The sequence below is a fragment of the Chelonia mydas genome, chromosome 12, assembly GCF_015237465.2.
Source record: "Chelonia mydas isolate rCheMyd1 chromosome 12, rCheMyd1.pri.v2, whole genome shotgun sequence".
Taxonomy (NCBI): domain Eukaryota; kingdom Metazoa; phylum Chordata; order Testudines; family Cheloniidae; genus Chelonia; species Chelonia mydas.
Genome location: NC_051252.2, coordinates 14,913,739 through 14,939,343, shown reverse-complemented (window position 1 = coordinate 14,939,343; position 25,605 = coordinate 14,913,739). Strand labels below are relative to the sequence as shown.

The following is a 25,605-nucleotide window of genomic DNA, read 5'->3' as shown; positions in this document are numbered from 1 at the left end:
TTCTGCCCTGCGCTCGGTTAACACGGATACATCATGATCTCCTCCCGCTCGGGGCGCAGCCCCGTGGTGGGAGTCTCTCCCCCCAGCTCTGGGATCAGAAACACACCGCTGAATGTGTCAGGTGTGGGCAGCGAAGACACCGCCTTCAGGTGGTCTCGCCTTTCGGGCTCATTACGGAAAATCTCCCCCTTCCCCTTGAGTTACAGTCAGTCACTTCGGATCGGGAGGGCGGCGAGCCAGGCAGCCCTACCTCCGCAAGAGCCTGCAGTGGGGAATAGAGGAAAGCCCCCCCCCCACCCACCCACCCACCCACCCACACACATACCCCCCTACACATGCCTCCCCTCCTTCCCCATCAGCGGGGGGCTCGTTGCGGGGCCTGGGGAAGGGGGCGAACCCCAGCCCAAAGAAAGGTCCCTGTCTCCCCACTGCAGTGCCCCTTGCACCCAGACCTGCCCGCACCCAGCTGACACGTGCTCCAGCGTCTCCTGCAGCCTCGCGTCGCGCTTGGGCTGGTTACACCGGGGAGGGAGGAGACACAATTAAAGGGAGCCTGGGTCTGGAGATTTCGGAGCGAGCCGCAGAGTCCGCTCACCCGCGCCCCAAGAACCAAACCCCGGGGCTTTGCTTGGGGGGAGGGAGGGAGAGAAATCTCATCTAGAGCCCGCCTACGTGATTAATGCCCCTGCGGGGCTCAGGTCCCCAGGCAGAGGGAAAAGCCGCCCCTCCAAATGACAGACAGGAATCGGATTTTAACGTAAAGGCTGCCCTCGGGGGAGATAAGCACTCCGGCGTGCAGCCAGCCCCGGTGACCGCGGAGAGGGGGCGTTCACACGGGAGCGCGGAACAGAGTCACTGCCCTAGATATACAGAGAGGGGGCAAACATGAAGAGGGTGTAGCTCTTTTTAAAAAATCCAGGCAAGAGAGAGTTTACACCTCTCCAGCTGCATGCGCCTACCCCCCCCGCAAGAACCCGCCGCTGCACTGGTTCTCCGGGGGGCCAGGGACAAGCAGCGGGGCTGGGGACGGCAGTCACGGGGGACTGTCCTGTGTAGACCGGTTTTAAATGATCGGGGGGAGAAGAGCCCAAGCCCGGCAACCCAGCTGCGCGCGTTCTCCGCCCAACCCCTCTAGGGCCCGGCGGTGGGTGTGTCACATCTTCCACCACGCCCCTTGTTTCCCAAAGGGACAGCGCCCCGCACTCCCAGGGGATTTCTTTCTCCCGCACCCTGAAACTCAGGAAAGAGGGATCTAATTCACCTCCTCTTTGCCCTCCAGGGGGAGGGGGAAAAGACAGTTGGGACATTCCCAGGCACCCCTCCCTTTTTTGAGAAAACGAGCTGGGATATTTCTTGTACTGCCCTTGCCTAAGCCCCGCTGGGGCAGTTAGCAGCTAAATCTTGCTGTAAAATAAAATCTTCCCTAATATCCCCCCTTCCCCCTACAACGTCCCTGCTCTCCTCCCCTTCACTGTTTCCACCCTTGCTTCGACAGGCCTCTGCCTACATTGGTCCAGACCTCTTCTGCTCCTTCCTCTGGGATCTTTAGACACAAGGCACCAAAGGCTAGCTCTGAGTTTTCATGGTGTTAAATAAACCAGCCAAATGCGAAGGGACAGGATCCGGGGCTGGGGTCCTCCCACGTCCACCTGGTGCTGAAGGCCAGAACGAATCTGAACCCATCACTAATAAGAAACTGATCTATTGTTAACGTTCCTGGGCAGTATGTCTTAGGGCAGAAATATTTAGGTCGGGAGGCAAAAAAACAACAACAAAAAAAACCCCACCAAACTGGTTTATGGGTGAAAAGGGTGGAAGAAAAGGAGGCCATTGTACGTCTATGTACCTAGCTATGAGCCCCCCTGTACAGAGCCATGCACTTGTTGTGTAGGAATATAGGGGAAGCTGCCCGGCAGAGCCAAACCTCTTCTAGAAGGATAAAGCAGCAGGTGGATAATCTCAGTAACTCACACCTGCTGATGCTTCTGGAAGCAGAGGAGGGAGAAGTGTACGCCCAGTCTCTCGTGATTGAAATCAATGGAGTAACTCCGTTAGGGAGAGAATTATGCCTTACATTTATAATTCCCTTCTCTTTAAAAGAATACCCCCCTTTCAATATAGGGTCTGATCCTTCCTCCTCTACCCAATCACTGGGAGTTGTGCTCAGACTAATCACACACGCACAGACTCTATTTCCAGTACCGCAGGAGCCAGCCCGCACCAACTACAGAAGAAAAAAAAAAAAAATCCACCCTTAGATAGTATTTAAAGCACAGTCCTGTATAGCTCAGTCTAGTAAAGCTTAGCATTACAGCTCAACAAGCAGTTACCCTGTGTTGCAGTGGCTGCTCCAGCTGCTGCCCTAGAGGGGGGTCAAACATGTTAACTTCTTCCCCAGTGCCCAGCTGAGCAGGAAAGGGGAAGCAAAAGGAGTATGACAAGGACCAAGCAGCTACTCTACTCTACCTCTTAGCATCCTAAACCAGCTGTTAAGCAGCCAATTAGGAGTTGAGGGTTACCTTACATCAGAAGAAGAATAAAAAGGACCATATGCAGTTAGTTCCGATGTATTCCAGAAAAGCATTACAGCTAAAAGCTTTAGAGCCTTTCCCAACACATCCCATAACAGTTTTGTATTTGTGATTATTTTCTAGACCAAATGCTAAAAAGACATTATAGACAACACGCTACTCATAGCTGAGTGCTACCCCCTGCTGTGGAGTTTGTCATTAATCACAAAGTTTACCACACCCTGACAAGAGTTCATCTATACTGGCTGGAAGCAGTGCATAGCTCTTCCCACAGAGAAGTTTGCAAGTGTAGGGCCAAATTCTTTTCAGCAGTCACCGCAGCAGAGAACTGACCTGTTTGCTATCTCACCCTTTTCTTCCCCAAGAGGTCAAAGGTATTAACCGTGCCTTAATGGTTTTCCCTCTGCATGGCAGTAGGGACCCCCCCCCCTTTATTATTATTATTATTATTTTTAAAAGGAGGACTGAGTTTTACATGGCTGAATACTGCCCCCAGTGAAAGTCACAGGTAAAGCTCCAATGAACAGGTTAGGTTCTAAAGATGAACAACCCCCCTGCCCATTTAAAGTTCAAAGTCTGCTAGAACTTTTTTTCTGCCACTTGGTGACACAAAAGTAAAGGTATTCTAAAAAGGTAATTCATATTTAATGTCATTAATTAAATCATTAGTCTGTTTAATTTGTCTTTTTGAGGCTAAAATGACTCAAAATGCTTAGATACTCACATTGATGATACACACTACCTCTAGTGTACATTTACATGTTAACAAATCTGCATATTTATGTACCAGATGAGTCACATAGAAACTACCAGTAAAAGACATACATTTTTCTAAAGGCATTAGTGTTTATAGTGTATTTAGGATGCATAGTCATTAAAATGAAAAAGAAAATTCCCTATGAAAAATAGTTACTGCACAGGAGATAATTTTCAAGTTAAGTCTCAGCATTATACTGTACATTCTCCCCTACCTCCAACTCAAGATAACAGAAGTAATTAGGCTACAAGGGCCTACATTCTCTGTCAAAATGACATTAAAAAAATAAAAATATTTGAATTATTGGCATGCAAAAATACACAATATACATAAAACTAGAGATTCTCATTTGTTTTAAACCTGTATAATTTAAAAACTGCCAAAATGATTGTTTTACTTCAAAGTTTAAAAAAAAAAATCAAAAAACCCTCTCCTAGACAAAAATTGTGGACCCCAATCTTGCGTCCCAAAACTCCCATTAAAGTCAATGATAGCTGTGGGTGCATAAGGAATACTGGATCAAACCTGTAGGGAGCAGGGCCATACTGATTCCTCCTCCCTGCCCCCAATAAATACATGAAGGTTTTTAGTGTACATTTTAAATCTGACAAAGCAGCATAAACATGCCTCAATCATACAGTCTCACAGAATAAAGTAAATATCAAATATAAAACATTTGAACCAAGTGAAGCCTTAAATCCAATATAAAATTTCCTTCAAAGGAAACTTACCTAGTCTCGATAAGGCCCTTGTTAGCAGCATTTTTTATAAAGAGATGAAGAATGCCAAAATATCTACAATTTGATGATTGGGAGTAGTGACATCACTGAATAGTTAAAGGACAAGGTTCCCATTCTTAGTGGATATGCAAATATATACTAACCATTAATAGGCAATACACATATGTATACCACACATACATATAGATACACACACATATACATACCTGGATAGTCCTCTAATACCCAGGGGTAAGGTTAAATAATACATTCAGAGACATTACTAAATACAAATACACTTTAAAAACACAGAGACAACATTTTATCTGTTGCAAAAATGTATTTGATTACTCAAGTAAAATTACAGTATCTCTGTTGTTAGTATTAAATGTTAAAGAAACTGGACCTCTTTTCCTTTCAACTTTCCAAGAAAGTGCATGTAACAGTCCAAAGTTGTGTTTTCCCCGCCCCCATATCTAATACAAAATAAACAAACACTATCCTTGTTCCCTTGGTCAAGAAGTAGGGCTTGGTCTTGCAAGGAACATATGTACATTTTAATGAAAGTGATATTTCTTATTGTATATACAGGAGCATCTACAATTGTCCATGGAAGGTTGTTCAAGATGCTATACTTAGCAGCATTGTGAAAGTCCAGCACATTTTCCGTAATGAATATACCTACAAGGCAAAATGTTACGTCTCAGTTTCAACTACCAAAACAACACTTTTGTATCTTCTCTAATAATCTGCGTGCTTATTACTGTACAGAAACTTATGAACATTTAAGACGACTCAAGTAAAAAGCACAATACAAACAGTTCAAAACGAAAAATGTTAAATCTAAAAAAATTAAAGCAGTTTTAATTTTATAATAAAAATCAAAAACTGAGCTTGTAAAGGACTCACACTGTTCAGTCTATATTCTCAGCTTTCAGTCCTTTTCTTAATTCTGTTTGGAAAATTAAACAATGTGTTGCTGATAAAATTTCCAGCGAGATCAAAGTATACATTTATATACAGACTTTTATTAGAGATCTAATGCATCACTGAGGCGGTGCATCAATACCAGAGTTCATGTTAAACTGGATATAGAAAATAAGTTAATGCCAGAAAAAGATCACCTAGCAGAACAGACTTGCAACTGCCATAAATGTTACAGCAAGTTTACAGCACTCTAGTCGATTAGTATTTAGTTCAAAATACAGGAGACCAAAGTTAATGCTTGCATTTGTTTGCAAAGCAAGGTTATATCACTAATAAATAAGCTCTCTTAGAACTCTAGAAGTAGAACATGGTACAAAAGAATGTCTTTATAACTCGTAGTTTGTAGACTTGTAGAAAGCAACCCTAGGTTGCACTATTTGCAGGAATGTTATTGATAAGGTTTATTCTAATTTGTTACAATTTCTTTGTTGTCTTCCACAAAACGTGTAAAACGGAAGTTTGTCCCATTTTCATTGCTTGCCATTTTCTCCAGACCAGCTAGAGGTGCATTAGGTTCAGAATTCTGGAGCTTCTCCAGGCTTCCAGTCAACCCACTAATAGGTGAACTGCCACCATTGCCCAGGCTTCCAGGAATTGGAGGGATGCCACCATTCTGAATAACTGAGATCTCATTGGTCTTCATAGCCAAGCCATTGGAGAGTGCAGCTGCATACTGATTCCAGAAGCTGGAAGGGTCTCCGTTTCCTGACCTTGCAGCCAAATCTTTCTGAAACATTTCTGGGAATTTTACAGGATTGCCTCCTAGAAATGTCATGGGACCGTCCACGGAAAGTCGTCTGCCTCGTCTCGCAGGAGTGCTGTTCCACATGTGAGTGCCCATGTGAACCTGCAAGAAGGGAGTGGGTGGGGGAAGGAAGATGGTTAGCAGTGGAATTCATTCTGCCTGATCAAATATACCTTAACACAAAACAAAGAAGACAGTCCATGTGTCTATTCTTATTTATGTAAAGAACACCACTGAAGGTAAAGGATGTAATATTCCAGTTCAGATCAGTAACAACAAATAAGATTCATCTGCACCTAGCTACCAGCATTATGCAGAATGCCCAGCTTTTCCCTCCTGAACAATACATTGCTTATTACTCTTTTTCATTACATGTATTTAGTTTATAATAGCCTTATATTATTCAGTCAATTGCAGCTAGCTACTTTCAGGATTAAAATTGCTATGTCCACTTTCATTGCAGTGGTAAGTATTGTATTTGACACACTTTACCCTATAAATGTCCTTTTCAGACAGGAAGAAAGTATCCTTTACAGATTGCTCATCGGAGAGCCTTGTGTATAGACAGAATAGCCTGAAAGTAATTATTCATCTCACATTACTGGCAGAAATCTCTAGAGAAATACTCTGTCAACAGAAACATGTACACAGTAAAGTGCTCAACTAGTGTTCTAGAACTTAAGTATATTTGCTTTTTCAACACATCAGTAGGAAATGTTAGTTATATAATCAATTAAAATAATGCCTAATAGTTCAAGAATTATTAGTTAGAAAAGTCTGTTGTGCAGGATAGTTATGAAAATAGTATATTTAAGATGAAATGCTTAATAAGTAATGTACATTGTACAGTTCATGTATATCTTTAAACAAACACCCCCTAGCAACATTCGGCTATCCTGTTTCACAGGCTACATGGTGAGTTTGGTGCGTTTTAATCAAACCAGAAATAGCTTGCTACATTTTACTCTTCAATCCTGTTCAAAACACCAGGCACTCAGCATGAGACAATCTACTGGTGCCAAAGCTAACCATTTAAAACCATTTTCCATACCCCAGATATCTAAAAGTAGCATAGTTTACAACACTGCAGATGTAAATGTAAAAAAAACCCAACCAACCAACCCCAAACCATGCAACAGCATAACAGCAGCAAGAAGGAAAGTACCTTAAGATTGCCTTTTGTCGTGAAAGCTCTTCCACATATAGTGCAGGCAAAAGGCTTTTCGCCAGTGTGTGTCCTTTCATGAATCTGCAAAGCACTAGAAGATGAAAATGTTTTCCCACATGTGTTGCAGTAGTGCTGTTTGGGAGTTCTTCGGGGTAGAGCTGGAAGCAGAACTGGTGATGTGGCAGAAGATGGCAAAGGCCCCAGAGGAACAAGACCAGGCGGTGTTTCTTTGCTATCCTGAGGAGAGCCATGCAGAAAGCCATTAACCTCAGTCTTTATGAGAGATGACAATGAATTAGCAGGTATAACTGAAGAGTTCTGATTAGGGCCAATATTGGAACTGGGCTCAAAAAGCTGTGATGGCAGATCTCGCATTTGATGTGTCAACATATGCTGCTTCAAATTACCCTTTGTGGAAAAGCCACGATTGCAAACTGTGCAAATAAATGGTCTCTCTTTGGTATGACTTCTGTAATGAATGTCCAAGGCACTCTGACAAGCAAATGTTTTGCCACAAATGTCACACGCTGTGTTTTTAAATTTACCTCTATCTCTGAACGGAAAGAGCATACTCAAAGATTCTTCTTTAATTATTTTATCTGTGTTACTAGATGTCAAGTCCAAAGCACCACCATTAGCAGGGGTTGGAGACAAACCATTGGCAAACTCACTTGGTAAAGCTCTCACTTGTTTCTCTTCAATACATGGTGATTTGTGGTAATCATTAGTGCTGTTGGATGGGGACAAGGCCTGCATAGAAGAGGTAGACTCTGAGAGAGCAGGACTTCCAGCACTTTGGCTTTCCATATCACCACCAATAGATGACGAATCATTTGTCGTAACATCCCCTTCCACTGACCCATTTTCAACTGATTTTAAGCTAGCTTGAAGTTGTTCAGCAAGTCCTGCGTTGATCATCTTCATCTGATTTTCTAAAGCAGCAATACTTGACATTTCCAGTGGCAGAGGGGAAGAAGATAAGCTGTCTTGGGACACATCAACAGACTTCGGGGTATCTGGCACGCTGCTGTCAGGACAGTCTTCCATGTTCTCATCTGAGAAGTTGTCTAGATCATCAAAATTCTTCTCATCGAAAGATCCTGTGTCAGATTCCATTGACTCTGGATAGTTTTCTGCAATAGGCGTATTGGGAATCTGTCCTCCCATATGCATTCTGATATGCTGCTGTAGCACGACAGCATTGGTGAACTTTTTCTGACAGATCGGGCATGAATGTTGTACTCTCAGCGGGGGCATGGCACGATGAACACTGTAATGAGTCTTTAAATTTCCTTTAGTAGTGAAAGCACGACCACAAATTTTACATTTAAATGGCCGTTCACCAGTATGTGTGCGATAATGCATCTTTAATGCACTCTGGCAACTGAGAACTCGATGGCAAATAATACACTCATTAGGATCGGTTGCCTTTTTGTCAATATTTTCTACCAGCTGCTGCAATTTTGATGTTTCTGATGCTGACGTTGAATCTAGTAGTCCTCCAAATGGAAACTTTGCCTTGAATTGCTCTGACATTAGAGGCATCAGTGGATTTGTAAAAGTGACAATAGTGTTGGAGCCGGTGTCTGCTGCCGGTGAGCTCACCGAGCTGTTAATATTGGTGAAGGAGTTTGACGTATGAGTGTTTTCTTCTGTTTTACCATTTGCGATAGGCAAAGCAGCCACCTCTGCCTCATCTGAATGTCCATTTGAACTTTTTGCAGCAGGATCAGCTACTCCCGAGTCGCTTTTGACAGAACATGGAGGGCTAGCCGAATGATGGCTAATGGGAATAGGTTGAGGCTCCTCAGTTTTGATAAATGGTGTCAAGCTTGGAATTGTTGGTGGGAGTGGCAGGCCAACAGAAGTAGTCAAAGTAGACAAAACTGGCTTGCTGTCCAGCCAGCTGGTTACAGGTTTCTCTGGTGGGATAGACATCCCATAAGGAATACCTGTGCTTGTAGGAATATTGTCCAAATGCTCTGGCACTGGGTATGGATTCATTTGAATATGAGGGTATTTTTCTTTATGACGCTGAAAGTGGACTTTTAAGTTTCCCTTTGTGGAGAATCTGTTTCCACATATGTTGCATTTGAAGGGCCTCTCGCCAGTGTGAGAACGTAAGTGAATCTGCAAGGCACTGTCACTCCCAAAGACTTTCGCACAGAACCTGCATTTATGTTTAAAGAATGCCTCATCAGAAGTACTTTTTGCTTCAAAAGCAGTTACATTTGGTGGCTTGCTTTTTCTTTGCTGTGCCAAGGCAGTCAAGGAGTTTAAATCCTCTGCAGGTGTTCCAAGATTGGACAAGGGGTTGGAGAAAACCGAGTTATTAGGGGCGGATTGAGGTAGAAGTGGATTAGATGCAGGACTTAATAAACTGCTTATTGCAAAAGCTGGTGAAGATGATGCTGATACTGGTGGGTTGCTGAGCTGTGAACCACCAACATTTGAAGCCACTTTTTCTGAGGACGGTGTTGTAACTGCTGCTGTCAGTATGTTAATATTTGGAGAAGAGCCACTACTGGATGGAATTATAATATTGCCAGAGTTGCTCTGAGGTAGCTGTATAGGGGGTAGTTGTTTCAAACCACTGATGCTGGCAGATTGACTAGCAAGGCTTTGTGCTAATCCAGCTGCCGCAGCCAGCTGCTGGGATAAATGGGAACTTAATGTGGACAAGGGGTTGGCAGATGTTCGTAAAGTACCTTGAGAAGGGCTAGAAGATGTTGACATGTCTGTGTTTTGGGAAGCCAACAATAATATTTGGTGACGAATTTGTTCAATCAGTTGCAACTGGTGGATCTGCTGTTGCTGTAAAGCCAACAGTTGCTCCATTAGGGCAGGTACAGCAAGCTTATTATTTGACGCACCATTACATCTTGCTTCCTGTGAGAACTGTGCTACTGCCACTTTTGTACTTTGAAGATTTTCTATGATGACATTGCTATTTATCACTGAAAAGTTGCCTACTGCGGTCAGATCCCCTATGTGAGGTAGAGAGGTTGTTATAGCTGAGGTACCCATTGTGGAGCTGTTACTGCTTGTAATACTATTGTTGACGCTCTTGGAACTGCTACTGCTATTGTTAATGCTGGAAGCCTCCACATCCATGGATTCTTCCTTGTCAAGTTTGTTATGCTCTGAAAGGTCACTGCAGTCGACTTGATCTGTGTTATTAACTAGGTCATTCATCTGTTCATCAGGATTATCAGAAGGGGAACGAGGAGGGAAGGTTTCAGAAGGAGAAGCTGGATTTTCATTCACAATTAAAACTAATTGATTTTTAGTACAGTTCTTCTTGTGTTGCAGGAGATCTGATAATTCAAAGAACTCAGCACAGCACCTGCCACAGACATGGGCATCCTTGTTCTTAGTGGTTCGATTTGCGTGACCCTTTTCTGTGTCTCCTAAAACATCAAAAGATGATGGATTAGAAACTGAGCAGAAACACAGAAATTTCTCTGGGACATTTTTATTTTAATCTACTGTTTTTAACTCTCAGACTACAACACGCAAAGATTGTATGTGAAAACAAATCAATACTAATGCTTCACAAATATTGCTCATGACGGATTTTTAAGACTGTGCACAGGTGTTGTAACAATCCCTATGTCTTAGATGATCATTTCCTTCAGATAATCCATCAAAATATAAAATACTATAAACTGAAAACATTCGAGTATAATGAAATTCCATAGCAAAGTATTGATTTCCAATATTTCATACTGCTTATTGTCTAGTTGTCCACTAAGCACAAATCAACCATTTGAAGGACCCATTAGACTCAAGTTCCTGTCAACCTTGTTCATTTTCAACGGATTCAAAGATATCTGTGACAGTTGCCCCTGTCACTAAACTAATTTGTAGTCATTCAAGGTCCCAATCAGTTGTTGACAAGAAAAAAGTGCATATCACTAAGCTACAGACTGACAACTCAAAAAAAAAAAAAAAAATCATCATTTTTGAGTTTCTACACAAGACCTAAGCTAACTTGGATTGTATAGCAAAGATTAGCTTTCATATCAAAAGTTAATTCCACTGCAACTGGAGACCTGGAGCTGCATAAAAAAGAAAAATCCTCAATAAAAGGAGAAATATTAATATTTCATGAATAAAGTTTTTTTTTCTAAACCCATTTATTATGCTTTGACACATGTTTGGATTTAAATCTGCTACTCTTCATCAAAAGAGCTCCTTTTGGGATAGATTCAGAATTCCGTTACTGGAACTACTCCAGATTTACGCTAGTATAATTAAGGAAATACTGTGGATTTATACTAGCCAAACTGAGATCAGGATCTGACCTCAAATCTATAAGCCCTGCATAAGTTTTATATTTCTGAACAAACATCAAGAAAGATGATCAGTTAAAAGGAAATGTTCACATAGAATAAGAAATAAGCCTTTATTCTAAGTTTGATAATTCTGTGCAATTTTACTTGTCTAAATGCATTTAAAAACCTATTTGCTCTTAACTGTTGTCAATTGTTTAACAGATTGTACTGAACCTCTCATTATAAAATCCTTTCATTTCATGTTTGTTTCCACTAGTTGCTCACATTTCTTATCACTAGGATCCATTTGTAAATTAAACATTAAAAAATCTCTGACTCTAAACTAGCTGATCCTATTCAAAGACAGGATGGCTCCCTATTGTTTGCTCAGCATGAGGACACCAACTTCTGTTGTACAAATGGTGTGTGGTCATCTTGGAAGGCTGTGAAAAAAAAAACTGTTTAATTCAAGGATTACCTCCCTGCATGTTTCTCTCCAGTACTAAAATCAGATAATAGGCGGTTTCCATTACTTCCAAATTAAATATCAAAGAAAAGTAAAATAAAAGTTCCCGTAAAAAGTTGAGAAACAAACTAATGATTTGTCTTAACAAATGAGAATTTGAAAATAAAGAGCCATTTCTTTTATAATGCAGACAAAGTGAGATGTGATGCAGATTATTAGCATTATTTTTTGTTTAAGATTTTGTTCCCTCTCTCTTTACCCAAGTATATATTGTATGTACTATGATGTAGAGCTTAGCATGAACACCAAAAAATTGCATGATATCTGTTGCAATTGATAGTTTAATGAACTAGTTGGTTCCATATTTTATAGATTTTTACTGATGCATATCTCAAAAGAGTTAAATCTAGGTGTGAAAATATGTTTATATATACACACACACACACACCTGTATTAACAAGCTATACGGTATGAGAAGAAAGCAACAATTATGATTCACTTTTTAAGTTAAAGTTCACTCATACTAATTAGTGTTGGATTCCAATACACATTTTATGTACTTTTAGAAATATGTTATTGTTTAGTGTGCAAAAATGAAGCAAAATATTAAATGAAATTTATTAAAGTTGTGTACTTTTCTTTAGTCATTGTGCAATTTAACTCCGGATAAAAATAATATGACAAACATTCCACTTAAGGCTTTTTATTTTGACAACCTATTTCAAATGATGCATCCATTTCAGAAGCTTATTTTAAACTAGGAAATGCAATTCCTAATATATTCAACAGAAATGTTATTTCTTTCTCTTTGCCATTTCCATATGTAATGGTTATGTTTCCATCTACTTTTACAGCCAATTATGAAGGAACAAAAGCTATTCTGTTTGTTCACACATTTTCAACAAAATGCATTAAAACTATTATGTCAGCATGTTCTATTAAGCTCTGCATTCAGTGGAAAATACTTTTCAACCAGATCACATTTATCAAAACATAAAGCCACTTTAAAACACAGTTTTGCTTGGTCAGCTGTGCTTAGATAAATAATGGCAGATTCAGAACTAAATAACTAGCAAGGGAAATCAGAAAACTGACTTAATCAATTAAACACATTATAACAATTTGCTTCAAATATTTAGCACTTCTGCATGGAGATTAAAGAATATTTTACTTCTTTAGTTATTCTTAGTTCTTTTTTACTTGCAAAGTATCTGATACTCTTGCTATACAAAGAAAGGTATGTGTACAAAATAACCTAACTGCTACTTTTCCATATCAGAAACTTACTAGTGTTCTAGTACAATACAATACATATTAAAACGTGAAAAAGTATGTGTATATATTTATATTTTAAAATAGGTTAAGCACGTGAATACTGCGGAAGTTAAGATGTCTGTCATATCATAAGAACAACAATAAACTACATCGATAGATCAAGCAAAAATAATATTGGGGGCTTAAATTTTTGTAACATTTTTCCATCTTGATATTTGATCATGAATTGTATTCACTGGGTTAAATTTTTGTTTTCTTAAATGCAAAAAATAGGCTTCTCTATATTAAAATAGATCTTAATTTTACAGTTACCTGTAGATTATAATGACTTTCACGGGGGACGAGGTGGGGGCGGGGGGGAGAAGAGATGTGGCACTATTAAGTAATAATAGAGGTTTAAAATGACAGATCTTGAAAAGTAGATTTTGTAAAATTGATAGACATACAGCATGCTTTCTACTGTATATTTAATCTTTACTGTATTCTAATCACATCTGTTAGCTTTCTAAGTATTTCCTTGAATGATCTGTTCTAAATAATAGTAATTGGTGACTTGACTAAATAAAGTTTCTTTGTTGTGCCTATCATGGTGAAGAAACCTTCCATCTTGCTTTTATGTATCCTGTAGAGAATTAACAGTAAAATTAAATCTATATAGCTACCCACTGCAGAAAATTCAAACCACAGTAATTATGAAAAAAGTCCACAACTTTTTAAAAGACATTAGTGACACTTTGTATTGCAAGTCCCTTGTCAGATGTTGATTTTTCAGTTTACAGGTTTCTTAAGGATCATGAAGAATTTCTGGTGTTCAATCTAGATTATTCATCTCAAACATTACTCATTTCAAACCTGGGAATTTTGAACCACTTGAGATGCATATTCTAGAATGAGAACCAAAACATTCCATAATCCTTAAATTTGTAAAATGAAAAGGGGGGGGCGGGGGAGATCTGCCTTGCATAGCGAGATGACTGAACAAGGACTTACAGTTCAAAACCTTCTATATTTTGTTTTAAGTGTATTTATGTTTTCAAAATGATTTCTCACCAAAATTTCGATAATAATGACATGCTTCTGTGTCTATAAAGTTTTAGCAACCCTCTTTCTCAGTTAAGCAACTCAAAAATGCACTCTTAATCCCAGTTTGCATGAATATTTTAAAATGTCCCTGGTGAATAAAAATATTTTAATTAACTGCCCCCTTAATTGATCTACTAAGTGGGAAATTTAAAATCATGAGATGTTATTCTGAAGAAAAAACAATTTATAATATATTGAGGGGGGGGGTGTTCACATTCAATTCAGTTTCTTAACTTTTCTGTGTTGTAACTTGTAATTTGCTCAAACTATGTGTTCATATATTAAATTCATTCAAACAAGGATTCTACAATTTAATAATCAAAAACAAACCAAAAAAGATTACCAAGCTATCTTAAAACTAAGAACAAATCCATCTAATGAACACAATTAAAAAATGTCTTCCCTACGGATGAATCAAAATGAACACTAGATGGGGTTCCAGTTGCAATAGTTTCTTCAAAAAGTTGAGTGTAGTTTCACTGTTCCAGTGACACGTAAAAGAAAGGCTCCTTAAGGCTATATCTAAACTTTGGCTACATAAACATTGGCAAAAGGACAAGAAACCAAATCCCTGTTGTTTGGAGGGTAAAACGGAGCTATGGGAACTACCTGTCAATCTCCTCTTCGGGGGTCTGGCATCTAAGGGGACAGGGGAATAGGGTTAGCTAAAGAAGCAAAGCTGATAAGGCAAAGCTAAAATAAACTACTAACTTCCTGCTATGCGACCAGTAAGACTCAATTCGGGGGTCACTGGCAAGATATTGAAGTACATATTGTGATCTGAACCCTGTCACCTTTCAATGGAAGGAAGCTAGCAAAGGTTAAAACAGCTAACACTTAAGTTTCTCCTAGCACCACTCATACGAACTTTCTTGACTATATGGTCATGTAGCAACCACTTCAGTTGTATATTCCAATTTTTAATTCTTAAAGAAGATTTTACGGGATATAAGTTGTCATGCACCTTAAACGGTTAGAAAAAAAACAGCAATCGGTGCATTCTTGGATGATTCTTCACTAGCAAATGTCTGTTTTGCTTTTTACTAACAATTTCAATAAGCTTAATTGTATTTTTCCCCTAATAAGATTGCTTCAGTAAAAATGACTGTTTCCACATATGGTTAAAACTGACTTGCACAGAAAACTTGAAGATGGTTAAATATATGAAAAGCACACTTTGTAGATACCTAGTTGTGACTTATCACCACAAGTTATAATAGGTGCATGATAAACACACAAAAAATATGGGAGAGTTGGAGAGAAAGAGTGAGCGTGAAGGGAACCCCACACAACATGGGCCTGATTTCATACTTTGTATGCCAATTTATCCCCACTGACTTCAGTAGAACTGCTCCCGACTTACATCAGCGTAAGCAATATCTGATAAGGCCCACTACATCTAGTGCGCTGCTTTGCAAAAATGTAAGAAATATATATAAATTGTAATCAAGACTGATCAAATACAGTTCTCTCACAGATTATGTAATATGCTAAAAGAAGTCTGACTAAACATGTACTACTTCCAAGCATTCTGTCTTGCAAGTGTTATTAAATAAACAACAAAATAACCATAGTTTTTAATAGCTGCCTGGGCCCACAGGTCATTCTGGGAACCATCCTACTGCTACAGTGAATAATGAAATTCTATTATTTACTATCATCAGATGAACTGGTTCCTCTATATGGAAGAGAAGCAAGTATTATATCTGCAGCAAATGCTAGCTGTACTGCTCTTCTGATAGAACCTTTGCCTGGAAAAGTTATGCTCCAAAATAATATTCTGTTGTATGATTAGGCCAGGAAGCTCCTACAATCTTAAAAAACCCCAAAACACAAAAAACATAAACCAACCCCCAGCAACAACAACAACAACAAAAACAAAGAAAAAAAGCAGCCCAAAATGTAAGAAGAAAAGATCACACAATCTCAGTTATTAACCAAAAGAAATAATCCAACTGCCTTTTGTACATTTTCCACCAGTAATTAGTTACTTGTTGAATATCATTTATGTCAAAAGTCGCTTCTATTAGTCTGATTTCTGTCCTGCTTATGCCAGTACAAAGGTATTATGCGTGCACATTCACAGGATATAATGAAGCCAAGCTTCCTTATTCAATGACTGCACCAAAATTCATTTGAAATATTTAATCTTCAGAGTAAGGATGTACTATATTTACCCTAAACTTTTTCAGAACACTTTCTTTCAATCAAATGTATGTAGTTTCTTTTCAAACTACTTTCTATTGACCCTTAACTGTGAATACATGTCAGAGAGTTTCCTAAACTAGAACTCAAAACAGATAAGACAAATTCGACAGAAACATGATTTTTCATTTATTCTCTTAAATATTCCTTCATTTCACATTATTGCAAGTGTTGTTAAAGTAGCAGTGATGCCAAACTTGTCTGATTCCTGAAATTGTAACTGAGCTAACAAGCCTGAATTCACTGCATCAAAAAAGAGGAATGGGGGATTTTTGTTTGTTTTGTTTTTCGCAATTTTGAGGCATATCGTGAAAAAATGTTTTACACCTTATCTCAAATGTATCCACTATAAATTTAAGAACTTCTCAAACGCATAAAGCATTCCTTTAATTCACTAACAGGGTTAGTTTTATACGAATATTGCAACAGCATTCTAAATCCTGTAACACTATTACAAAACATACCCTCCAGGCAACGTAGACAAAACTTATTGTCCAAGCATGTAAAACAGTCATAACCTAAAACAATTACTACTGAAAGGAGGGAAAAGGCTCCTAACAGGGTTTCTAATAGTCTACTGCTTTTTCTAGAGAATGAGCCAACATTTTAAAAAAATATATATAGATACAAAAAAAAGATATTTACTTATTTAACTTAAGTTACTAGCCAGCAAAAACCAAATGAAAGATTATCTAAATGCCATCATTTTAGGCGAAATCCAACTATTCTAAGTACATCATTTAGTAACAGGCAAGAAAGCTCCACAGTTAACATTCCTTTCTCACACCCCCAGTGTCTTGCATCTGAAAACGTGCAAAATCAGATCAAAAGACTAAAAATAGGAAAGAAAGAAAGGGGAGGGAGTGCAGGCGCGATTTTATTAAGATACTTGAAGGTGCTTTTATCAGTGTCCTTTAGCAAAAATTAAAAAAATAAAAATAAAGACTTTATCAAGAGATGCAATTAAACAAATGGAAGATGTGAAAAATAGCCCTTTGATTCTCCAGCGAGATAAGTTAACTTCCATCTATGCTCTCCCTCTCTGCTTACTTTGTAAAGTTCAAAGTTCTTTTTAGGACACCAGTGAAAGGATAAATAAAACCTAACCTTTCCCCAGCTCATGCTTGAAATTTCAAAGCTGAAGGGGGGGAAAAAAAACCATTTAAAGATAAAATAAATGTCTTAAAGTGAAATTAAATGAATTGAACCCCGTGGCAAAATAGCAATGCATCCAAACAAATGAAAATTCACCACCACCACCCCCCCAAAAAAAATCAAACGTTTCCTTCCAGAAAACAAACTACTTCACAGAAACGTTTAAACAGTTAAAAGAAATGGGTGCTATTTATTTATTATGATAATGATGATGCCAAGAAAGGTGTCTCAATATTTAAAAAAACTGAATGATAACAAAGCTACCATAGCATCCTTCCAGCTTTCCCAGGGAGACCCGATTTACTCTGCAGATCTTGGTATCTTATGTTAAATTTGTTCCCAAACTCCTCAGCAGCCCCCGTGCAATTTGTGGGGAGGGAAGGGAAAGGGGGAGCTGATAAATGGAAAATGAATTAGAAGGACAGTTCAGAGATCACAGCTCCCATGTCCCCAAACCTACCTCAGTGGCGACCCTGATATGCATGGTGCTGAAAAGGGGGGTGGGGGGGTTGTTTCCTGGCTGCTGCTTTAATGACTAATGCAGGGGGTTAATGGGGCTGAGGGAGAGCAGCTCCGGGCTCCTCTCCATGACTCACATCGCACACTGGCACGTCAGCTTCTGGCCAAGTCCCTCCGCAGCCAGCAATGCGTTCGCGTTAGAAGCGTGGAGAGTTTGAAAAGGGGGAAGAGTTAGAGCTTTGCTCGGAAACGAAAAGGAACCCAACACCCCGAGCGGCTCTGGAAGTCAAAGGTGCTGCCTAGCCTCGGGGCTGAGGAGTGCCATCATGCCCAGCCCCAGCCCGGCCAAGGAAAAGGAAACGAGTTATTTATTCAGGGCCAACGCTCTTCATCCCCCTCCGATTTGCCCAGAGCACCGCATTACCCCCCCACCCCGGCCCAGGACAGAGAGAATCGCTCCGGAGATGACCCCTCCAGCTTCTTCTTCCAACAAGAGACTTTGTTGCCGAGATCTCAGCCACACTCTCCTACCCACCAAAACCGGCCACAATTTCCAGAGCGTCAGGAAGTGCCCTGCAGAAATGCAAGGACCCCCCCCCACCCCCTTTCCAACTTTCCATCTCGTCCTCCCTCGCCTGGCATTATCCACATCTACAGCCAGCCTCTCGAACGGACACCCGGTAACAGTTTTCATGTAACTTCCTGAACGGCCTGTTTATTTATGGCCCCCCCTTTCCCATTTCAAAATCTGCCCCAAGCGGCCCCCCAAGGTGTGAGTCCCGCTGGTCGGCAGGAGCAGAACTGCCCGGCCGGGGAGAAGATCCAGAGGGAGCCAAACGGGGGGCAGGATTCCCCTCCCGTGCCCTCCGGCGGCTCATCCTTCCTCGGGCTCCCTCGCCCCCGGCTCGGAAACCAACGCACCCGCCGAGGTGCGCTGTGCAGGGCAGGGCAGGGGAGCGGGCCTGCCTTTGGGACACGGAGAACCTCCGCCACCTCCACCCCGGGCCCTCGAGCCTCAGTGATCAGCCAGGCGCTTCCCAATCGCCCACTTTCTTACTTGGAGTTTCCCCAGACCACTTGCCCCCGGCCCCCCCATTCAGCCGGTTTATAAAGTGCAAGCAGACACAGGTACAAGAACCCCCCCTGCTTCAATAAAACTGCCTTTCCCAGCACCAACGCAGGGCTTCTGGACCCCCCCTTTAAAAAAAAAATCACAGGCTCTCCAGAGCCAGCCACCCTGGTTCCTCCCTTACCGGCTTCACACTTAAAAAAAAAAAAAAAAAAAAAAAAAGCCCCAAAGGAAGAAAGGAAACAAGCAGCCACCCCACAACTAAAGGCCAGCTGCAAAGCCGCCCTCGCCGGAGCCGCTGCGAGCCCGGATCCCGCAGATGCCAGGCAGCCAAAGCGAAGAGGGAGAAAAGTTACCAGGGGCAGGGAGGGAGCTCAGCCAGCGCGTCAGTGTGCGAGAAAGACTTTTATCTCCAGCCCGCAAACTTTTCCCCCCTTTAAAAGAGGGGTTTCAAATGCTCCAGAGGCGAGGGCTGCCTGGCAGCGCAGGTTTCCCAGCCATACCGGGACTCCAGGGGGAAAAGGGGGCACGCAGGAAAAAGTAGGAAAGGGGCTTTTTCCCTTTTTATGGGGGGGGGGGGGAGAGAGAGAGAAAGTAAGTGCGGTCAGGTCGGTGCATCCTTAGGAAACACACACCCCAACCCAAACCTGACTTCTGTCCCGCTCCTCACCAGCCTCCGGGGTGTGGGCTACAGAGGGGGTGTGGGGGAGAAATTCATCTCTTCTGGGGTCAGACTGCCAGATCATCAAAAAAAAAAGGGGGGGGGGAGGAGAGAGAGAGAGAGACACACACAAAAATGCAACACATACAGGAAACAGAAGGTTAATAAAATCATACCAACCCATCCTCAACCAGGGCAAAAATAGTAATTAAAAAAAAAAATACAACCAAAAAACTCCGGCAGCTCCAGCGCTCTCTCCCCTCGCCCGGTGCAGTTTCCTAGCGGTCTCTAAGGTAAGTTGATCTATTTTGCGGGTGCGTGTTTGTGTTAAAATGCGTGCGAGAGAGAGAGATGGGAAGAACTCACCATTTCGCTGGGATAATAAGGCCAGCTCGGGGTCGGACTGGAAATGCTGAGGCTTCGCCTGCTTCCTCCGCGACATGCTGGCTCAAACATCAGCTGGGGCAGAATAAAAAATTACTAAAAAAAAATCTTCTCAAAATTACGGAAATCGAGCCTCCCCCCTCCCCAAGCCACGCCGCACCGCGCATGTGTCCTGCTATAATTATGATTATCAATAATGCATTGCGATTAATCATAGAGGGGCTCTTTGAAAGGCGATTGGCACATGGCCAGCTCTATTCAAACCCGCTCGCCTTAATCAATTAGGCGCTGATTTGCTGGAGACCCTTGTCTCTCCGCCGCTCCCACCCAATGAGTCGATCCATGTGGCAGGGGAGGGGGCTGGCTTTCCCCAAAGCTGTTTGGATACAGTTTAACCCGCTTAGCAACCAGCTGGGACTGTTTCACGCCATCCCTGTTACTATAGGAATGTGTCGAAAGCCTCTGCCCGCCCCCCCTCGCTGCTGTCCCGAGCTCCCGGGCTGCGGGTTGTTTTTGTTTCTCGTTACAAAGGGGGCCAGGAGGAAAATGAAATCATGTCTTCCCCGAGCGCACCGGCAGCAAGAGTCGCGGCTGGTCGCTCCCCCAAGAAGCCCAGGCAGCGAGAGAAAGGACCCCCCCCCCCCGCCCCGGGAGCGGATCGCCCAGCTGCCGGGCAGCTCTCGGTCTCTGCCCGTGCACCAGGGACAGCGGGGCCGGGGCCGGGGGTGGGTGGGTGTGTGTGTGTTGGGCCGGGCGGGCAGGCCGGGCTTTCCCCCAGCTACCTTGCCCCGCTCTCCGTCAGCGCCACCGCCTCTGCCGGGGACCGTCCCAGCCCGGCTCCGCGGCCAAGTTTTGTGTCTTGTTTTAACCTCGGCCCCCATCCCAGATGCACCTTCCAGCGTCTCCCCGGCCCCTCGGGGGAGGGCTGGGGGGGCGGAGATGCCGGCAATGGGGCGCGGGGGTGGGGGGGTCGGGGCAGCGGCCGACGGGCTGGTGGCCACCGCACACGTTTCCCAGGACAATTACTGCAAAGTTTGTGCCCGGCTACGTCACGAGCCCGGCCGGGGGCGGCTCCGCCCCTGGCGGCGGTTGGCGCAGGCCGACGTCAATCTCCGGGAGAGGGCGGCCGGAGCAGGCGGGCGGCGGAAACCCGCCGATTCATCTCCCCGGCGGAGTCCGGGGCACTGGGGGGGCGGAGTCCGGAGGGGACGGGGCCGCTCGACACGTTCCCAGGCTGGGGGCACGTCGGCTCTGCCCCCTCCCCACGGGGCTGTGAATTCGGATGGACACCCACACACACACACACACACACCCCCCAGCCCGAAGCGAACTCACTCCTGACTTTCGTTTTCTTCTCGGGCTGCCGAGAGTCCGAGGCTGAGCCGCGCCGGGCTTCCAGCCCCAGCTCCCGGGCAGCCGCCTGCAGCCTGGGGACGCGAGCCCCGCTGCTGGGCGCAGCCTCCCCGCCAGAGCCCCGGGAGGTCGGTGCCTCGCCCGCCTCGGTGTGGGGCCAGACCCGGGTGGCCAGCGAGGCGGGCTCCGGGGTAGGCAGCTGTGCAGGGTGTGTGTCGTCTAACTCCGGAGGCGTACTTTGAACTCCAGGAGTCCGAACTGGGCTCATGACAGAGCAGCGCTTCTGGTGGGCCAACACGTTTCAGAATGGACCCCCCCTGCTCCCCCCGCCCCCAGGTGGATGGACGTTTGTGTGTCTGTCTGCCTCCTTCATATGCCCGCGTCCGGGCGCGCGCCCGCCCGCTCGTAGGTTGTAACAATAGATTAGCCACATCCGTGGTGTCTGCTGGACGTGTAGCAATTGCAAACATCCTGCTCAAATGGCGCTCGGGCAGCCCGCATGCAATCGTCAACCCATGGCACCATCATCGCGGAATAAAAAAGTTCCGTTCCCAAGTTAGGAAGGGTCTAGCCAGCCCCAGGATTGATACATTGCACCCCCACAAATGCACCTACAGTACAACGCGGACCGAGCATGTTGGGTTTATAGGTAGCTATGGAGCCCTTTGTATTCCTCGTTCCTCTCTGCACGTCAAATTCCTCCGTACTGTATACGAAAAGTTGATGTGCAGGGTTATCTCGGTCTGAAGACGAGCGAGCGAGCTGCTGCTGTAGTCAGTTTCTGTTTCTGGGCCATTCACAGCACCCTCCTCCCACCCTCCCCTCTGGATTATTTACTCTGTGATTGAAACTACTCCTTTCCCCCGGTATCAATATTAACAAACTCTGTAAAAGCAAGAGGCTGATCAGATACAACTCATTTCAATTTCAAATGAGCCGGTGAAACCTAGAGAGCGAGAATCTCTCTCTCCAGTCGAGGAACCGGCTCACTCGGATTTTCTTCTCCCTATTATTAAACGAACTAGACTTTAAAATGTTTACCAAGGTGGGTGACAAAACATCAGTAACCCCCTCTCCCCCCCAAGTGCCAACCAAATATTTAGTCAGCTTTAGCAAACCGGACACGGAATGTGCTTTTCGCTTCTGTATAGGATGGGTCTCCCCCCCGCCCCCCTTTCCTCTCCCCGCAGTATTTGGTACAGTAGATTTTGATAAAAAGACAAACGAAGCTGTCAGTGGGGATGATGTTGAAGAATGAAGATAATAATGTTGCTATAGGTGGTATTTCAGATGCCATTATTTTTCACTGAATATTTAAAGAGATCTTTCGGCAGAGATGGATATATTCAGTGGTAGGTGTCAGCCTCCTTACCCTCACACACTGGGAAATATACCGAATATAACCATATAGAAACTTACATGATACATGTATACATACGTATACACGTATCTGCATATAACACCCACATAAGCCCTACTCACGAGAATGTCTGCATTTAGAATTATATCAATCACTCGATTAGCTCCCTACGCCTTTAAATCCAGTTACTGTCTGAAAATTATTCGCATTTACAATTTCATTATATATTTGTTGATTAAATTGGGTTGTTTTAAAGCACTTTCCCATAGCGCTATGCATTTGGTGTCTGTACGTGCCCATTGTGAGCCTGCAATTAAAAAACAACAACAAGGGTTTGGCGAAAGACTAATTTGGAGAGATAAAGTTTAATAACTTTTTTTTTTCGTTTCTCTGCTCCCTCGCCATTGTAAAAACAGACGCTTAGTGTTTAATTTAGGGTCACTTGATTATTTATTGTTTGTTTTCTTCCCCTTTGCTGGGGGCCGGAGATATGGGGGGCGGGGGGGCCGGCGGCAGAGTGATGTTTGCAGGGAGAGAAGAATTGGTCTTTATTGTTGTTGATAGCAATACATCAATTAAATGTCATTGCCGTGAACAGAAGTTGTGAGTGTTCACAAACGTAAATACTGTGATTTTGTTGTTGCTGTTCCCCCCCCTTGAAGGTCCAGATGACAGCGACAGAATTCCCCCCCAGCACCCACAGATCTTGGAGATTTTTCTTAGGTTATTTTTTTTAAAAAAATTGGGGTGGGGGGAACCCATCAATGCAAATCAGCCCTTGGTTGGAAAACAACCGTGCTGGGGATCGATTTCCAGTTCATTGAGATGAGCACTGAAGGGAGATTGTAAACAGGGGATAATTTGCAGTTCATTCGGGTGAGAGACGATTTCAATGAGATGCAGCACACTGGACTGGATTATTGTTATTAAGGGTTGCGATCAGACATAACAACCTTAGCACTCAGGGGTTAAAAGCTACACAATACCCATATACTTATAATGCATCGTTAATAACGATCTGGAAGAAAATCCAATTGATTTCATATTTTCTGCAAATTTGCACCACCGGTGCAGCTTGTAAAGCGGCATTTACTTAGATACAGATCGGTCTCTTCGCAGAGCCAACCCCGAACAATCAACCTTTAACCTGTGGAAACATTGTCTCTGCCCTAAAAATTAATACACTTTAAGGGAAACACCGTCAGGGGAAAATTCATTCGTTCACGCTCTCAGACGGCAAAAATACCTGCTTTTACTGAGCAAGGGTGGTTTTCTGTTTATTGAGAAAAGATACCGTGCAAACCAGATTTTAAATATTGCTGTATGTGACCGCTAAACTGCTAATACCAAGCCGTCCCACAGCTAACACTGCTCACATGCATTTTAGAAATGTGGGTAATTAGGGGCTTCCAGATGCTGCTGTCAGATGGGAACTTGGCTTTGTGCGCCGGTATATAATAAACTTTTGAGACAATCCTGGGGCGCAGCTATCCAGGAGCAGCTAGGAACTGCTCTCTGGAATTGTTTTATTGTCAATAGCCTGGAATCCCGCTATTCAATACGCGCATTTCAACCCTTGTGACCGTGTGGGTTTAGGTAGGACTACTTTTGTGGACAATGCTGTCAACAACCCTTCCCCCTCCCTTTTTTTTTTTTTTTTGATTTATTTTCTAATGATCATTCCTTAAGAAAAAGAAAAAGGGCCAGAATGGAATCCTTCTCCATTATTACTGACAACTAATAATTGATCATTGCTCACAAGCGCAAGCTTTTAGCCAGATAATTGAATCGTAAGCAATACGGGTTGAGCTAAAGGCAGGGGGGTGGGAAAGGAAAAAAACAACAAACAAACCCCAACCCCAAAACAAAACAAATATAAGAGCACCAAAGTGAAGGGGTGATTTATTTATTTATTTTTGCCAAGATAAGAGATGAAAATGATGAATGCCACATTACCAGCCAAGGTGGAATTATTTAATTCAATTCTTTCTTTGCCCATTTGCTGCCTTTTGTTTGACCCGCTGGCCAGCAAAATTTTACACCTAGCCATCCCTTTTGAGCTTATTGATGAAGGTGCTTCTGAAATGATTATCAAGAGATTTACAGCTATCACTCCCCACCTACGGGAGAAGTAATAAAATCAATCCCTCAATCAATCAGACCCACCCCGCCCCCCGTGCATATCTTTTTAATCTATTCTTTTAGCTGTTTTATTACAATGCAATCATTAAATATATTTGTTTCAAATTTAACAAAAATGCCCTTGAAGGACACTGCCAATTTAGATATATTAATAACTAAGTAAACAGGCTAGATGAAACTAGAGAGCTAGTAAACAGACTAGGGAAAGTGTTTTTCCAGGAAGATGGTTGGAAGCTGAGAAAAATAAAATGCATAGATAGAGGAATGAAACTATCAGCAATGTTCAATATAACTGCACAAAGGAGGTTTTTGTATGTTCAGTCCCCAAGAAGGAGGTGGGGGAAGAAAAAGAAACATTGCAGGAGTTTCATGCATATTTCTTTTGTTTCTCTGTACATTTATTTTATAAAAGAGTTTTGGCAAAACTATACCCACCATAAATCCTATCCTATTATACTAGATATAATACCTTTGTGTGATATTATGTCTTAATTTCTGTGTTAAGAATAAACCTGGAATTTTTTTGCCATGTAATAAATTCTTTTTTTAGTCAATTCCTTTAGTTTGACATTATAACTGATTTATTGCAAGGGCACAATTGTATTCTTTTATATAGTATGTTCTACATTAATAATAAAATGCTACTTAGATTAGTAACAATGAATTAAAGAATATTTTAGGTAGGTTGTAAAAGTGTAAAAAATCATTGAAATAGCTTGGAATTCAGTGGTCACTGCCAGTATGGACAAAATTAGTAGGGAATCTCTAGGGAACTGAGAATTATCTTTGATGCCAAAGGGGATTTTTTT

General features: G+C 42.4%; 1 protein-coding gene and 1 long non-coding RNA gene across 7 annotated transcripts in view; one reads left to right on the top strand and one right to left on the bottom strand.

The window, feature by feature from the left end:
* Positions 1–3,010: 3,010 nt before the first annotated feature.
* On the bottom strand, positions 3,011–21,426 carry SALL1 (spalt like transcription factor 1). Of its 6 annotated transcripts, none has more exons than XM_043526250.1 (4): positions 21,277–21,426; positions 19,924–20,016; positions 6,905–10,317; positions 3,011–5,841 (listed from the first exon to the last, which is right to left on the bottom strand). In XM_043526250.1, exons 2-4 carry the CDS (start codon positions 19,997–19,999, stop codon positions 5,401–5,403), a joined length of 3,930 nt encoding a protein of 1,309 aa, XP_043382185.1. In that variant the 5' UTR covers positions 20,000–20,016; positions 21,277–21,426; the 3' UTR covers positions 3,011–5,400. The 6 variants fall into 6 exon arrangements, with proteins under 6 accessions (XP_043382185.1, XP_037734064.1, XP_007059723.1 ...); XM_037878136.2 differs by lacking the exon at positions 21,277–21,426 and adding an exon at positions 20,724–20,962; XM_007059661.4 differs by lacking the exon at positions 21,277–21,426 and having other exon boundaries at positions 19,924–20,359.
* Positions 19,798–25,605, top strand: part of LOC122462561 — a 71,254-nt gene continuing 65,446 nt past the window's right edge. Inside the window, exon 1 of the long non-coding RNA XR_006285190.1 lies at positions 19,798–19,850. This is a non-coding gene — a long non-coding RNA (uncharacterized LOC122462561). The remainder of the gene's footprint in view (positions 19,851–25,605) is intronic.

Coding starts and splice junctions, on each gene's coding strand:
- SALL1 (XM_043526250.1), bottom strand. CDS start 19,999: ATGTCGCGGAGGAAGCAGGCGAAGCCTCAGCATTTCCAGTCCGACCCC. Junction 10,318..19,923: donor CTTATTATCCCAGCGAAATG/GTGAGTTCTTCC, acceptor TTGATGTTTTAG/GAGACACAGAAAAGGGTCAC. Junction 5,842..6,904: donor CGACAAAAGGCAATCTTAAG/GTACTTTCCTTC, acceptor CCCTTCTTGCAG/GTTCACATGGGCACTCACAT.